Source organism: Anguilla anguilla, chromosome 10 (assembly GCF_013347855.1).
Source record: "Anguilla anguilla isolate fAngAng1 chromosome 10, fAngAng1.pri, whole genome shotgun sequence".
NCBI lineage: Eukaryota > Metazoa > Chordata > Actinopteri > Anguilliformes > Anguillidae > Anguilla > Anguilla anguilla.
The window spans coordinates 19200362-19213381 of record NC_049210.1 but is presented as its reverse complement, the minus strand read 5'-3'; the positions used below and the strand labels follow the sequence as shown (position 1 = coordinate 19213381).

Here is a 13020-nt window from a genome sequence, read left to right as displayed (position 1 = left end):
GTAGGTATTACTCTTCATGACAAATTGAGTAAATACTGATTAATGATACACACATTGCTTTATTGCTCCTTAAGACAGCATGCCTCAGAGATAAAAATAAAAAAAATTAATCTCATGTACATAAAAATGTAATCCTATTGTATTTGTTTTAAAAAAGATAAAATGTCACCAGTTAATCTGCACACTTAAAAACAGCACACTTGTTTTGAATGCTGCAAATAATGTAAACAGGTACATCATTACAATCCATAGAGATATAAATGAGCCAGTTCATGTTGTGAATAGTATTTGATACGTTTAAAAATATGATACAGGCACTGCTATGTTGAGTAGCACTGAATCATAATAATAAGATCCCGTTGTTCTTCAGCGTCCTCATGTTCCAGCAGGAATCGAGTCACAGTTGCAGGCTGGCCTGCTGAGATTTAGAGCAGTAATTTATGCATCTATCCATCTGTCTGTACCGCTTCTGTCAGTATGTCCATCTGCCCTCATAGTTAATCGTTGTCATCAAACGCCACTCCGGTCGCAGGCTTCTTTCTGTTGAAAACACAAAAAAAACCTTGCACATCCACTTACGCATGCGCGTATGTGTCTATACATTTCTGTCTGTGTGACTGTTTATGTCTGTGACTGAATGTGTTTCTGTCCATGTTGTAGTATTACATATGCACGGGAGAGCGAGCGTGTTCGTCCATTTGCTAATTACTTTCTGCTTCCAGGGTTGATGAGCGAGTCTCCTGGTAGTCGCTTCTTCACAACCACAGTTGGCCCGGTCTGCTGCCTCCTGGGCTCAAAGCCTGAGAGAGGAGGGAGAGCGAGCACGCACAATGACATCTTTTCAAAATGGCCTGCCCCCTAGCTGTGACAATAAAACAAAAATGTGTCCATTCAAGAATTTGATGTGTGTGTATACAAAATGCCATAGGGGTGTAGCTCTAGTCCCGATGTTAATGAGACCAGCAGGCAGGGTTACAAGCATGAGAAAAAAAAAAAGCAAATCAGTCAAGTTTTGGGAAAATAAACCGCATTTAGTGAATGGTGTGTGTGCCCTGCGATAGACTGGTGACCTATTCATTGTGTATTCCTGCCCAATGCATGCTGGGATAAGCTCCAGCACCCCCTGGGATAATGACTGGATGGATGGATGGATGGATAAACCGCATTTACATACCTGTATTTCGTCTGAACTGGCTCTTCCCAGGACTGACAGATGAGGGTCCCCCTAAAGGCGATCAGCCATATTACAGCATTACTTCATGTGATAACTGGCAACATGAACGGTTTGCCCTCAGGTGCACATGTGACCACAGTGACCATGTGACCAGTGTTAGAAGGCATATAACACAAATATCCCTCTGGATAACCTCCAGCCCTACTCTTAACAACTCTATCCACAAAAAGTGATTATAGAGGGCAATATGATTACTTCTCCTCGGAAGAATGAACAACACTGATCACTGTGTCTGCTTTCACAGAGCAGTTTACACTGCTAAATGGTAGCATCGCTGAACTGAATTGAGTAGTCTAATGCTGATGTGACAACCCCTTCTGGTATTTCAAAGCAATGGAGTTCTAGAACACTGACATAGAATTTTGAAGAAACCCCAAAAATAGCCCAAAAATACAACTTTTCAAAGGGTTAAAGGTTACAGGATCTGAGCAGGACATGCACCACATGAAAAGAGACCGTGCAGGCAGACCTACCTGCAGCGTCAGCATCCGCCAGACTGTTCGCCATCCTGAAGAGCAGGTCCCTCAGCTCCGCCCTGCCCTCGGGGTCACTCAGCCTGGGAAGGGTCATGCTCACAGAGCCCGGGGACACGCCCAGCTGGAGAAGGGCGCCGTCCTCCTGCACGGTCACAGACGCGCTGCCGTTCCCACACGTCGATCTGAGAACCCGCGGAGAGGAGAGGAGTGAAATGGTTAAACGAACAAAAAAAAAAATACCGGGAGTGGATAAAAAATTGGGAGCATTATCGAGGGTGACGGAGGGTAAGCAGATGGAGAACAGGAAGAATACCAGAAACAAATATAAGCAATAAAACGTAGTTTTTGCCATGTGTGGGGAATGTTATAACAACCAGGTGGTGCAGGTGATGCATCTGATTAATGATCGTGATAATGCATTTGCTGAGCAGTCTCTTTTATTCACAGATGACAAACAGCTTGTATTTTGGGCCATTATGCATTCGTACAGCCATGTATTTGCTGATGTAATTGAGGTTCAGTACTTTTGCTCAAGGGTACAATCTCCCTGACTGGGAATCGGGCCTGGTAGCAAAGCCAGGAACTAGTACAGCACAATTCTCCTCATAATGATGATTGGAATCACAAAAGAACTGGAGCATGAGCATGACATTTAAGTGGGGCTGACACTGGCCTTCACTGTTGTTTCAGGAATTCTCCTTGTTAACTCTATTACAACATTAAAATGCCACCACAAATGTGTTGTACACATACAGCTACTGAGCAAAGCCATACCTGATTTTTGAGATGTAATCTTCTGCTGGTTTCAAGGCATCATTTTTTCCCTGCAAGGCAGTACTCATATCTTTAAATCACCATGTAATGGAGCTCCACATTAAATACACCATGTGCGAATAATAGAGTGGAACTGTCCTGTTTGGCTGAGATAAAAGCAGAGTTGCTTGCTTCTTTTAAGACCACAAATACACAGTACTTGAAACAAGTTAAATTAGTTTGGTTAATACTGTAATTAATTTAATCAGTGGAGTATGGAATGAACATGCAAACACTCAGGTCTACCATAATTAGAGTGGAGTAATCCTAATGTAAAAACGTTGTGTTTACCAAACAAAACTGTAAAAGCCTTCTAAACTAGTATATTTATCCTAGACCGTGCAGGCACACCAACCATGTGTCCATGTGTTTTTAAGAATCCATCTTACATGTTCAGCCAGTGTTTCCTCTGTGAAATCTTTGCTCCACACTTCTGAGGCATTAGTTAGTCTGGCAAGAGGGGAAATGCAATTATTTATTTTGTACAATAGAGTTTGCAAACGTCTGTTTCAAGTGACACTTTATCGTTTTACGGCAATGGAACGAAGTACGTCTTCCCAGCCACATGGGGTCGCAGTTCCATAGATTCCGTCTCAGAGAGTCATGCCCTGCATTGACGTTTTTGATGAACCAGTGCAAACTAGGTTAGCTTGCTAACAATCAGTGAATTGCAAGAAGTTATGTTTAAACGACAAACGAAACAGTTACCAAGTTCCGACACTTCTGCAATAGCACTGTCAGCACACGCAGCTACTGACCAACAGTGATCAAGCAGTTAGTTTACCTTGGTCAAATATAACGTTAGCTAGCTAACTGGCTACCAAGTAGCAGTAGCTCGCCGGAGAGCTATCCAGCTAGATCTGGTAGGAAACTCACCCGATATTGAACGTTCCTGCTTTCGTATGTGAGTAACAAACGTATTTGGAGTTATCACTTTTATTGACCAAGGTGCAGTACGACGATTGTGTCTTAAGTGCATCATAATCCATTAATAACTGCAGCAAGCGGCTAAGAGAAACCTAGAAAATATAGCGCTTAGTAGAGGAGGAGGCGGGGCAGTGATGTCACTGCTGTTATCCAAAAAACACGGAGAACACTGGCGGATAATTTTGGCTATTTTTCAGGTGTAGGCAAGGTAATGGTACTGATTTCCAAATAATTAGTGGGAATATTCGGGACCGGTCTGGTGTTGTCAAGGTAATGTTAACCGCCCAAGTTATTTAGACAACCCGTTGATTTTATAGCTGGGAATATACAGTACTTTGTTTTCAGTGTAAAGTGCATGTACTTTGTAATTATATGAGGATTGATTGACGGTGTATTTCTGTTTTGAATTAAATGATTGAAGTTTATCATTGTAGTGTACTGAGCTCTTTAATAAAAAAAGATAATTTTCGTCCCACAGAAAGAGGTAACTGGGGAAATGATCCAGATCAATTTAACAAAGAAACAAGAACAGGGTGAAGCAGCAAAAAGCAAGGTAAGCATATAGACTGATGCATTTATATTTCCGCTTTAAAAAACTTTAAAAGCTTTTCCCCCATTCATTTTTGAATATATTCTTTTTTTTCTCTAAAAAGTTTCAACCAGTTCACTGAAATATATTTGAATGCCTCTTTTCTCTATGGTTTATACCCCCTGTGCAATACCTCTATATAACTTATTTGGGAGGTATTTTGTATCATGCAATAAAATATGTTTTCATGTTTCATATCCTTAGGATAAAACGGGGCTAAAGTAGTTCAACATGCGTCAGGTGCAGTAGTGCGTAATTTACAATACATTGTATTACATTAACATACATTGCATAGCATGTAGCAGATGCTATTATCCAAAGCCACTTTAACATGCAATCTATATATACAGGATGTTTATGAAAGGGGAAAACGTAGATTGTTCAAGAGAAAGCAGCAACAGGAGACAAGCTCCAACCCCTCCCATCCAGGACTTGTTTATTTATTTAATTTTATAAATATTTATTTAACCTCTTGAGTTCTCGTCTGCGAGAGAGACCAGGTAAGAAAACATATTATTTATCGAACTACTGTGGAAAACAGGGAGACTAGGAAGATTTGGAAATTACTGTCTTTTCCCACAGAATTAAAGGTCCTTTCCTTTCTGCTCCAGCCCTGAGCTCTTAGGTTGTTGTTTTCCGGACCGGAAGTAGTAGCACGTTGCCTCAGCCTCATTCGATTGAAAGATCCCTGGTTTGCGCTGTCGATCGGCCGTGTATGTATGAACGTTTGTTTCATTGAAAATTGGCATTTAAAATGCATATATTCGTGGAGAAAATAATATTTTGTCTTATTTGTCGAAGCTAGCTATAGTTACTCCGTTGACTTTGTCAAGTTAGCTAGTTACTGTGCAGAGTAGCTCACTCTTGCAGAAATGTGGGCTAGCACAGCTATGCAATTACAGTAATTGTTAGCTGCATGCATACTGTAGCAGCTTGAAAAGTAATATTATTTAGCTACCTTGGCACCCAGTTGTTAGAGTTTGCATGCACTCGATAACTAGTGAATTTAACCAACTAATTACTATTAGAAGTCCTCAGAAATTAAATTCGAGCACTGCTGCTAATGTGATCGGAGAGTTACTGAAGTAGTTGTAACGTATGTTTGGACAAGCAGTCTGGGATTTTTCCACGAGTAAGCACGTGCAAAGCTGGAATTGATTTGTAGTGGTGTTGCTGGCTATCTACGTGGTCAGCTAAGGTGCTAATACGTCATTGAAACATATTAAAGATTAACATTAATATTTCCCATCTTATCAGACATAGGGGCAGCTTTGTGGTGCAGTATGCGAAAGACTTGTTACGATGGCGTGGCGGTCGCGTACTCGCAGCTTACAAGTGTTCGACACGGAGCTGAGTGCTGATGCTGTGGAGTGGTGCCCGGTGCCCCAGTGGGACAATGTGCTGGTATGCGGAACATACCAGTTGCAGAAGACGCCAGATGAGGTAAAAAAATGGGGGGAAACAACATTTATGATTAGGTGACATTAGTGGCAGAAAATATGACTTTGTAACCATAAGCTTAGGTTGCCAGTTGGGGCACACGTTGTGCTTATGAACAAAGTATTTACCTAGCTAAGCTTAACAGTGTTTATAAAATATGTATAGGACTATAATATGCCTGTCATATAGGATTCTGACCCCAGCACTGCCCCAATCCATGGGCAATTTCTTTTATAACTGTGTTTAGAAATCAGTGAATGTCGAGCGTTTCATGGTGAGAGCACTATCCCTCCCTCTCCCCTTCTGTCTCGTTGAAGGCAGGCGTTGGGTCTGCCAGCCCCAGCCGTGTTGGGCGTGTATACCTGTTCCAGTTTCGTCAGGAAGGCGCGCTTTGCCCACCTCTCACAGAGGTTCAGAGAATCGACACTCCGGCTATACTGGATATGAAGTGGTGAGGAGACATGAATATAAACAGTGTTATTCTCTGCTATTGTGTTTTTTTACATTATGCCTCACTAGTAAGTTGATGGTGATTTGCTTTCCTGCTAACACATTTTAATCATCACACACACACACCCCCGCACACACCACATTCTTCTTTTCTGTAGATCAGGGGAGCACACCTGCTCTTCTGTAATTTGCATATCATCGCAATAGCGGACTGTGATTGGTTCAACATATTTGCGACGTCACAAATTTTGCTTGTGCGTGCACGTTTCCAACTTTAATTTCAGGGAAGTATGGAGGAGCTCTCGGTCTGCAGTGGAATAATATGAAAAGGATGCTCTTGTTCTGCACAAAAATTAATCTATAGTGAAAGTCATGCTTTCAAAAGGAGTTTACCATAAAAAAACTCATTTTTGAGTGGAGGGGATCTTTAATTTTAGAGTAGTAATTAAACAAAAAAGAATACAGTATAATTATGTATTTATACAGCTTTAGACCTTTCATGCCATTCTGATTGACATGCATCTTTATGTCTTGGATTTAGGTGTCATGTACCAGTGTCAGGGCTTCCTCTGCTGGGCACAGCCACTGCCACTGGGGAGCTGCAGTTGTACAGATTGATTGACACTCAGGTGAGACACTGACACTACACTGTTCATCACCTAGTTGCATACACTGACAGTAATACAAAGGGTACCAGTATCCATAACTTGATCATGATTTATAAATACTTACTGTCACAGGCAGAAGAGCATGTTCAGCACAAACATGAATCACCCACTTGTGCAATGTTTGCACTCTTGAATACTGGCAACATACAGCTATAGCAGTGATGTTTGGACAGTCAAACCAGGGAAAGGTACATATCTGTACACTCAAACCAGGGAAAGATACATTCTCTGACATTGTTTCTCTCATTTGCTTTTGTAAGAATTTATTAACAAAAATCACTGTGTTGAAAATAAAGACAGCAAATGACAGAGTCAGGAGCTCCGTTTTATGATTTAATAAAACGACCATTCGGGAAGAGGTTCAAGTACAGTCTTCAAAAATATTAACTCCAATACATGTGTTATGTGTACTTTTTAGAGACAACTGTTATTCCGGCAAATGAGATTTATTCATTCAATAATTCAATTTATGGCCAATTATAGGTCAGGATCAGGGAGTTCATACCCAGACTAAGCATGTGAGCCTCCTCCAACTTGACATGTCCTTGGATCCCCTAATGCACTTTATTTACACTGTAGCTGCTCTCTGTATTTATATCTCCTCTTGCTTACAGTTCAACAGACACATTGTATAGATACGCAAGTAGATATATAGGCTATTAAAAGTAAACATTTTGGACTTGGTGAAATGCCTTTAGCAGGTTACCATAAGCTGAACATGTCATTGTATGTAAGTACTAATGCAATGCTTTCTGTAAGTCAACTTTTCAATCATAACCCAGCACTTTGATTGGCTGGTGCCCCACCCTCATGTTTCTCTCTCTCCAGTAGGAAGGCAGCTGTGCCCTGGAGGTGTTGTCAAGCCTGGAGCTTGGCCCAGATAGGCTGGCTCTGTCTTTGGACTGGTCCACAGGGAGAGGAGACAGGTGAGAGAAAGAATTCATGAAAATACAAAGGCTGCAGACGACACCTACAGCAGATATTAAGTGATATAATTGTCGCAGTCATGAGAGCTGGTGTGCTCATTCTTTAGGTATTAACAAGAACTGGGGCTAGCTCGCAGTGTGCAAAAACACTATAGCATTTTAAATGGCAAGTGGTGCAGTTTTAATATATTACATTTTAATGCGTAAGAGTCTTGACTCGGTGCTGAATGTGAGATGGTCTCAGTGTGCTCTCCCTTTCTGTTTCAGCAGCAGCGGGATGCGCGTGGTGTCCAGTGACTCAGCGGGCTGTGTTAACGTGCTCTCCGTAGGCGAGGCGGGCCTCACCGCCGTCTCTCAGTGGAAAGCTCACGATTTTGAAGCCTGGATTTCTGCGTTCAGCTACTGGGACACTCAGCTGCTGTACTCCGGTAAGGCTCGAGCTCCACCCCCCCCCCCCACCCCCCCCACCCCCCCCCCCCACCTGCACTGCTGCTTTCTCCCATCTCAGGGTGCCTCAATGGGCCCCTCAATGGGCCCGGTACCGTCCTGCGTTCCTGCAATATTACAAACTCTGTGGCTGCTACCCTTCACCACATCGAACATGTCAACCAAAAGTAAAAACCGCGTAAGGACGAGTGGGGATGATCAGGGTGTCCACACACAGATGAACAGGACGATGCCTCAGATGGGATCAGTGTGTCTCTCCTCGTGCGTCCGTGTACAGGCCGTTTGCTTGCGGCGCTTCTGGCCGTCTTCACAGTGTGTACACTTCACATAATCAGGCATGTCGGTTTCGTTCATTAGCCTTGGCTGCAGCTCGTCCTGTTCGGTTTTTTATTTCTTGCCTCCGAGCGTTTTTCGCGTCGGGTACATGTCAGCGCCTCTGAACGCCGCCCCGCTCGCTGCTCTGCTGGCTGATTTATCGCCAGCCCGTGTTACGCTCTGCGCGTCTGTGTCCCCGTCTGTCTGCTGCGTGTCAGGTGGCGATGACTGCAAGCTGAAGGGCTGGGATCTTCGGATCGGGCCTTCCTCCCCCACCTTCACCAGCAAGAGGTGAGATCCAGGAAGAATCGCGTGCGCACCCATCCACAAACTCCAGCTGGTGCGGGACCAGGATCTCAAGTCATAGAATTGAGCTGCAGCCAACGGCTCTGTAACATTTTGCACAAAACGGATGGTTTGATCCCTCTCCCGATGAAGATCTAGAGGGTTGAAAATGTCATAGGCACATACATGTTTGTGTTTTGGGAACAGTAGTGCGCAGAATCCATTATTCATACAAGGTCATTAAATCTCATGCATTCATACACGGTCATTGAAGTATGGTAAGGCTTTCCACAGGCGTGGTGCTGCTTTTTCGAAGGATTAATGAGCCACAGACTCGGTGGCACAAAGGGTGTTCAGTAGCGAAGTTTTCTCTAAATCATGCTTAATGCTGAAGACCCTCCTCTGGGTCGCACTAGATAAACCGCTCCCAACCAACTGCGATTACGTTAGGTCAGATTTAACATGTCTCGCCTGCTCTTTATGTAGGGGAGTAGGTGTTGTTGGTGTGGGTTCAACCTAGCATAGAGATTTGGGCTTTACTTCAAGGGTGATTGGCTCGATCTTCAATATCTTTTAGAGTTATCTATGTACGTTTAAAGTCAGAATTTAAACAGACCACTCAATCTAAGTTCCAGATTGAAGATATGAGTAAATAATTTGAGTAAAATAATCATGTATCCACAGCTAGGTAGGTAAGATACAATTTATACAGGTTATAAACACCACTTGCTCAGTAGGTGAATCTTAAGCTAAACGCGTTCCTGTGAAACTTTAAGCACAGAATAAATCATCAGCCGAGCATGTTACTAAGAATCTCATGATTTCAGAATAAATCTTTAGCCAAGCAGTTTACTATGAATCTTATCATTTCATAGCAAGAGTAAAAATGAGCTTAAAAAGCTTCAGCTTCCTGTGTTCACACTGTAGCAAAATGTCATTACTTTCATGGCACACTGCAATTGGTCTCCTAAAAATTTGGTCCCTCAGAAATGAATTCCCCATTGGATCTAAACTATTTCACTGATTTTGGAAAGGGCCCCTTTTAGAAAAAAATGTTTTGTAAATGATGGTTTAAATATCTTTGTGTCTCATTACTGTGGACTTACAGTTGTTATTTGGATAATAATATAGCCCAGGCTTGAACCTTGGAGGCATCTAGGCTGTTGTGCCTAACCTGCACTTGTGATGAGTGCCTGTTTTATTTATCATAAATTTGAATAATTTCAGATTTGAGAAATGTGTATGTATAGAAGGTGGTTCTTGGAATGGTTTACCTTTAGCACCCAACATGTTTCCTGTAAATTTGTTTGAAGAGGAGACATGGGAATTTAAATTGGCTGTCATAGAAAGTCATGGAATTTCCAGGGTTTTTTGTGCAAGCAAAAGTGTGAGTGTATGTGATATTGCAAGGCCTTGCCAAATTTGGAATCACAAAAGGAAACGGTTTCACAGCAACAGTTTAGACTAGATCTTAAAACCCAAGAAGAGATTTCATGATTTTTATTTACATAATTTGTGTAGTTTCCTTTGTCGGTTTTTATTGCGTCTTGCCGTCTCTTCATCTGCATATTTTATGTAGCCTACATCGTGCTGTGGAGAATATTGTTAGTGCTCTGCTTGGCCAGTTCACTGAAGGCGTTCATGAATGTATAATGGATGCCTTGGTTCTCCTTTCCCCCTGCTCCCTCAGGCACACCATGGGCGTGTGTAGCATTCACAGCAACCCTCACCGGGAACATATCCTGGCAACAGGCAGGTAAATGAAATGCTCTCCTCAATTTAGCTCTGATTTGCCATCCATGCGTTTGTTCTCAGGCCTCTGCCATGTTACATTTCATCTGTTTGTACTGTACTACTCCTTGGTACTGTGAGAGTAATGTGTCAATAACGAAACAAAAAGTTTGTGTTAAGAGAATCCTAAAATAAAATTTGAACACATATCTATTTTGGACCTCAACTATATTCAGTGTTAATTCAGCTCTCAACATTTTGCTGTGTAAAGTCTGGTGTACTTTTGGCAAACGACAAAAGATTTATGGGTAACATTTGTTATTGATGGTTATGTATGGTCTGGTTCACTGGGGTCATGGAAGTGGATTTGACATGCAGCTGGGCACTAGAAGCATAGGGGCCTCTAAAGCTTCACGCATCCGGTTCCTTTCCTGCCTCCAGCTATGATGAGCAGGTGTTGCTGTGGGACGGGAGGAGTCTGCGGCAGCCCCTCAACGAGAGCCCGTTGGGAGGCGGCGTGTGGCGGCTCAAGTGGCACCCCACTCAAGAGCACCTCCTGCTGGCCGCCTGCATGCACAACGACTTCCACATCCTTCACTGCCAGCAAGCCCTGGGTGAGTCAGAGTGTTTATGCAGTATGTGTGTGCTTATGGCGGGCCTTCCCAACCCTGTTCCTGGAGACATACTGTCCTGTAGGTTTTCATTTCAACCATAATTTGGCACACCTGATTCTAATTAGCAGCTCAAGGAGATCTCTAGCTGTTGAATGAGAGGCACTTTTTTTAGGGTTGGAGTCAAAACCTACAGGATGGTAGATCGCCAGGAACAGGGTTGGGTAGCCCTGATATAGGTGAACCTTAATCTCGCTCTTTGTGTGTATTTGTTATAATTGTAGTTTCTTCGTTGCTCCAGATGGTGATGGAGGGGCATGTCCAGTGGTCGCCTCCTACATCCTGCACAACTCTCTGGCCTACGGGGCCGATTGGTCACGCCTGGCCCTCGGGGGGCCCCCACCCTCCTCCCCCCGGGAGAAAGCTGAGGGGGGAGGGGCCAGGACCGAGGTCGGGGGTCACCTGAGGATCCAGTACGAGTCTCCGACCGCCAGCTTCGACACGTCGCTGGAGGACGAGGAGGGGCGTTACATACCCGAGAACTCCGCCCCCCTGGTGGCCCCGCCCCCAACCCCTGCCAAAGACGCCCCCTCCCTCTCCTGCCTGCTGGCCACCTGTTCCTTCTACGACCACATGCTGCACGTGTGGCGATGGGACTGGAGCCCAGAGGAGACCAGTGCGGCGGGGGCACAGGGAGGAGCGGGCGATCGAGAGAAGGTGGGGACGATCGCCAACAAGGCCGAACGGGAAGAGAAATCCGCAGCCCACCTCGTTCAATAAAACCCTGTCCCCGGGGAGAGAGAGGAGGGGCAGGGGCCCCGCCCTTCTTTCATGTCACCTGCAAGGGCCGCCGAGAGAGGAGAGCGTTTGAATTTGGGAGGAGACGGACCCGAGTTCGGAGTGCGTGCGTGCTGGTGAGGTGCGGGTGTGTACCATGCAAACCTGTATGGGAGGATTTGGAGAATCAAAATGTACACACAACCAGCACAGCGCACGTCTGTTCTGTGTCCAAATGTTTCTTTGCAGAGGATCTAATAGAACAGTGGCAACCAACCCTGTTCCTGGAGATCTACCGTCCCTTGGGTTTTCATTTTAACCCTAATTTGGCACGCCCAACTTATTAATTAGCAGCTCAACAAGATCTCTAGCGGTTGAATGAGGTGTCCTTTGTTCGGGTAGATCTCCAGGAACAGGGCTGGTTACCACTGTAGTAGGAACTTCTGTGGTAAGCACCAGTGTTCCTTAGATTTGTCAGACAGGCTTTGTACCCACTATGTTGGAGTGAGTTACATGTATAAACTGCAGAAGCATCTGCAGTTTCAGGAGTTTTTTTATGCAAACTGTGGAGGTGCAGTCTCCAACCCTGATTCAGGGACTGAAACTCTGCCTTTTGGAGACACCATACCTGTAATGCATTGTCCAGGAAAGATACTGGGAACCCAAAACAGATTTAAAAACGAATTATAAAAATTAAGCCATGAGGGCAATGTTTTCTTAATCTGGGAATAAAAAGGCATGATTTTTTTAAATGTTGAAATTACTTAACCCATGCTTATTACCAAATAAATCAGGTCAGCAGTAGCTTACATTGAGCTTAATGGTATCAAACAAGGGTTTGAGAGGGTCAATGAATTGATTCATTTCATGCACAGGTTTACTCTGACTGTATAAAGACTGTGGTAGTAGGTATGGTAGTCAATGTTTGCAATGTTACAGCCCTACCACTGTTGTTCACAACAATGTATTAGTACAATATATGTACTATATAAATAAAATAAAGATTTATCCATTTTAAATCAACTAGAAAGAGTGGATTCACCTGTAAAGATGTTCACTACTCAAGTGCCCTTACCAAGACAGTGAAGTAATATGTAATTTGTAACAGCTGACCAGTTTGACACCATCCAGTTCTTTGTTCCTATTCATCTTGTCAGTTAAAATGCATGCATTTGCCTAATAAATAACCTCTGATGTGCCATTATACATCTGAAGTCAGTCAGAAAGGGGAAGGCACTGTGGGATGAATCAAAAAAATAATAATTAGATGCTACTGGTATTTATTGCAGAATTTGGCATTAGCTGAATCTGCAATGCGACAGAGGCCGACC

General features: G+C 43.6%; 2 protein-coding genes across 10 annotated transcripts; one reads left to right on the top strand and one right to left on the bottom strand.

Moving 5' to 3' along the window:
* Nucleotides 1-39: 39 nt before the first annotated feature.
* paxx (PAXX non-homologous end joining factor) lies at nucleotides 40-3610 on the bottom strand. Its single transcript, XM_035436376.1, has 7 exons — nucleotides 3400-3610; nucleotides 2913-2973; nucleotides 2485-2534; nucleotides 1708-1892; nucleotides 1175-1225; nucleotides 710-800; nucleotides 40-540 (listed from the first exon to the last, which is right to left on the bottom strand). Exons 1-7 carry the CDS (start codon nucleotides 3510-3512, stop codon nucleotides 498-500), a joined length of 594 nt encoding a protein of 197 aa, XP_035292267.1. The 5' UTR covers nucleotides 3513-3610; the 3' UTR covers nucleotides 40-497.
* On the top strand, nucleotides 3137-12712 carry dph7 (diphthamide biosynthesis 7). Of its 9 annotated transcripts, none has more exons than XR_004767196.1 (14): nucleotides 3137-3427; nucleotides 3648-3720; nucleotides 3929-4003; nucleotides 4244-4752; nucleotides 5297-5482; nucleotides 5797-5930; nucleotides 6471-6558; nucleotides 7429-7523; nucleotides 7791-7951; nucleotides 8504-8576; nucleotides 10261-10326; nucleotides 10743-10915; nucleotides 11214-11766; nucleotides 11804-12712. XR_004767196.1 is itself a non-coding variant. In XM_035436370.1 (14 exons), exons 6-14 carry the CDS (start codon nucleotides 5342-5344, stop codon nucleotides 11690-11692), a joined length of 1410 nt encoding a protein of 469 aa, XP_035292261.1. In that variant the 5' UTR covers nucleotides 3137-3427; nucleotides 3648-3720; nucleotides 3929-4003; nucleotides 4244-4539; nucleotides 4651-4752; nucleotides 5297-5341; the 3' UTR covers nucleotides 11693-12712. The 9 variants fall into 9 exon arrangements, 8 of the variants coding, with proteins under 8 accessions (XP_035292261.1, XP_035292260.1, XP_035292258.1 ...); XM_035436370.1 differs by having other exon boundaries at nucleotides 4244-4539; nucleotides 4651-4752; nucleotides 11214-12712; XM_035436369.1 differs by having other exon boundaries at nucleotides 4651-4752; nucleotides 11214-12712.
* Nucleotides 12713-13020: the final 308 nt, after the last annotated feature.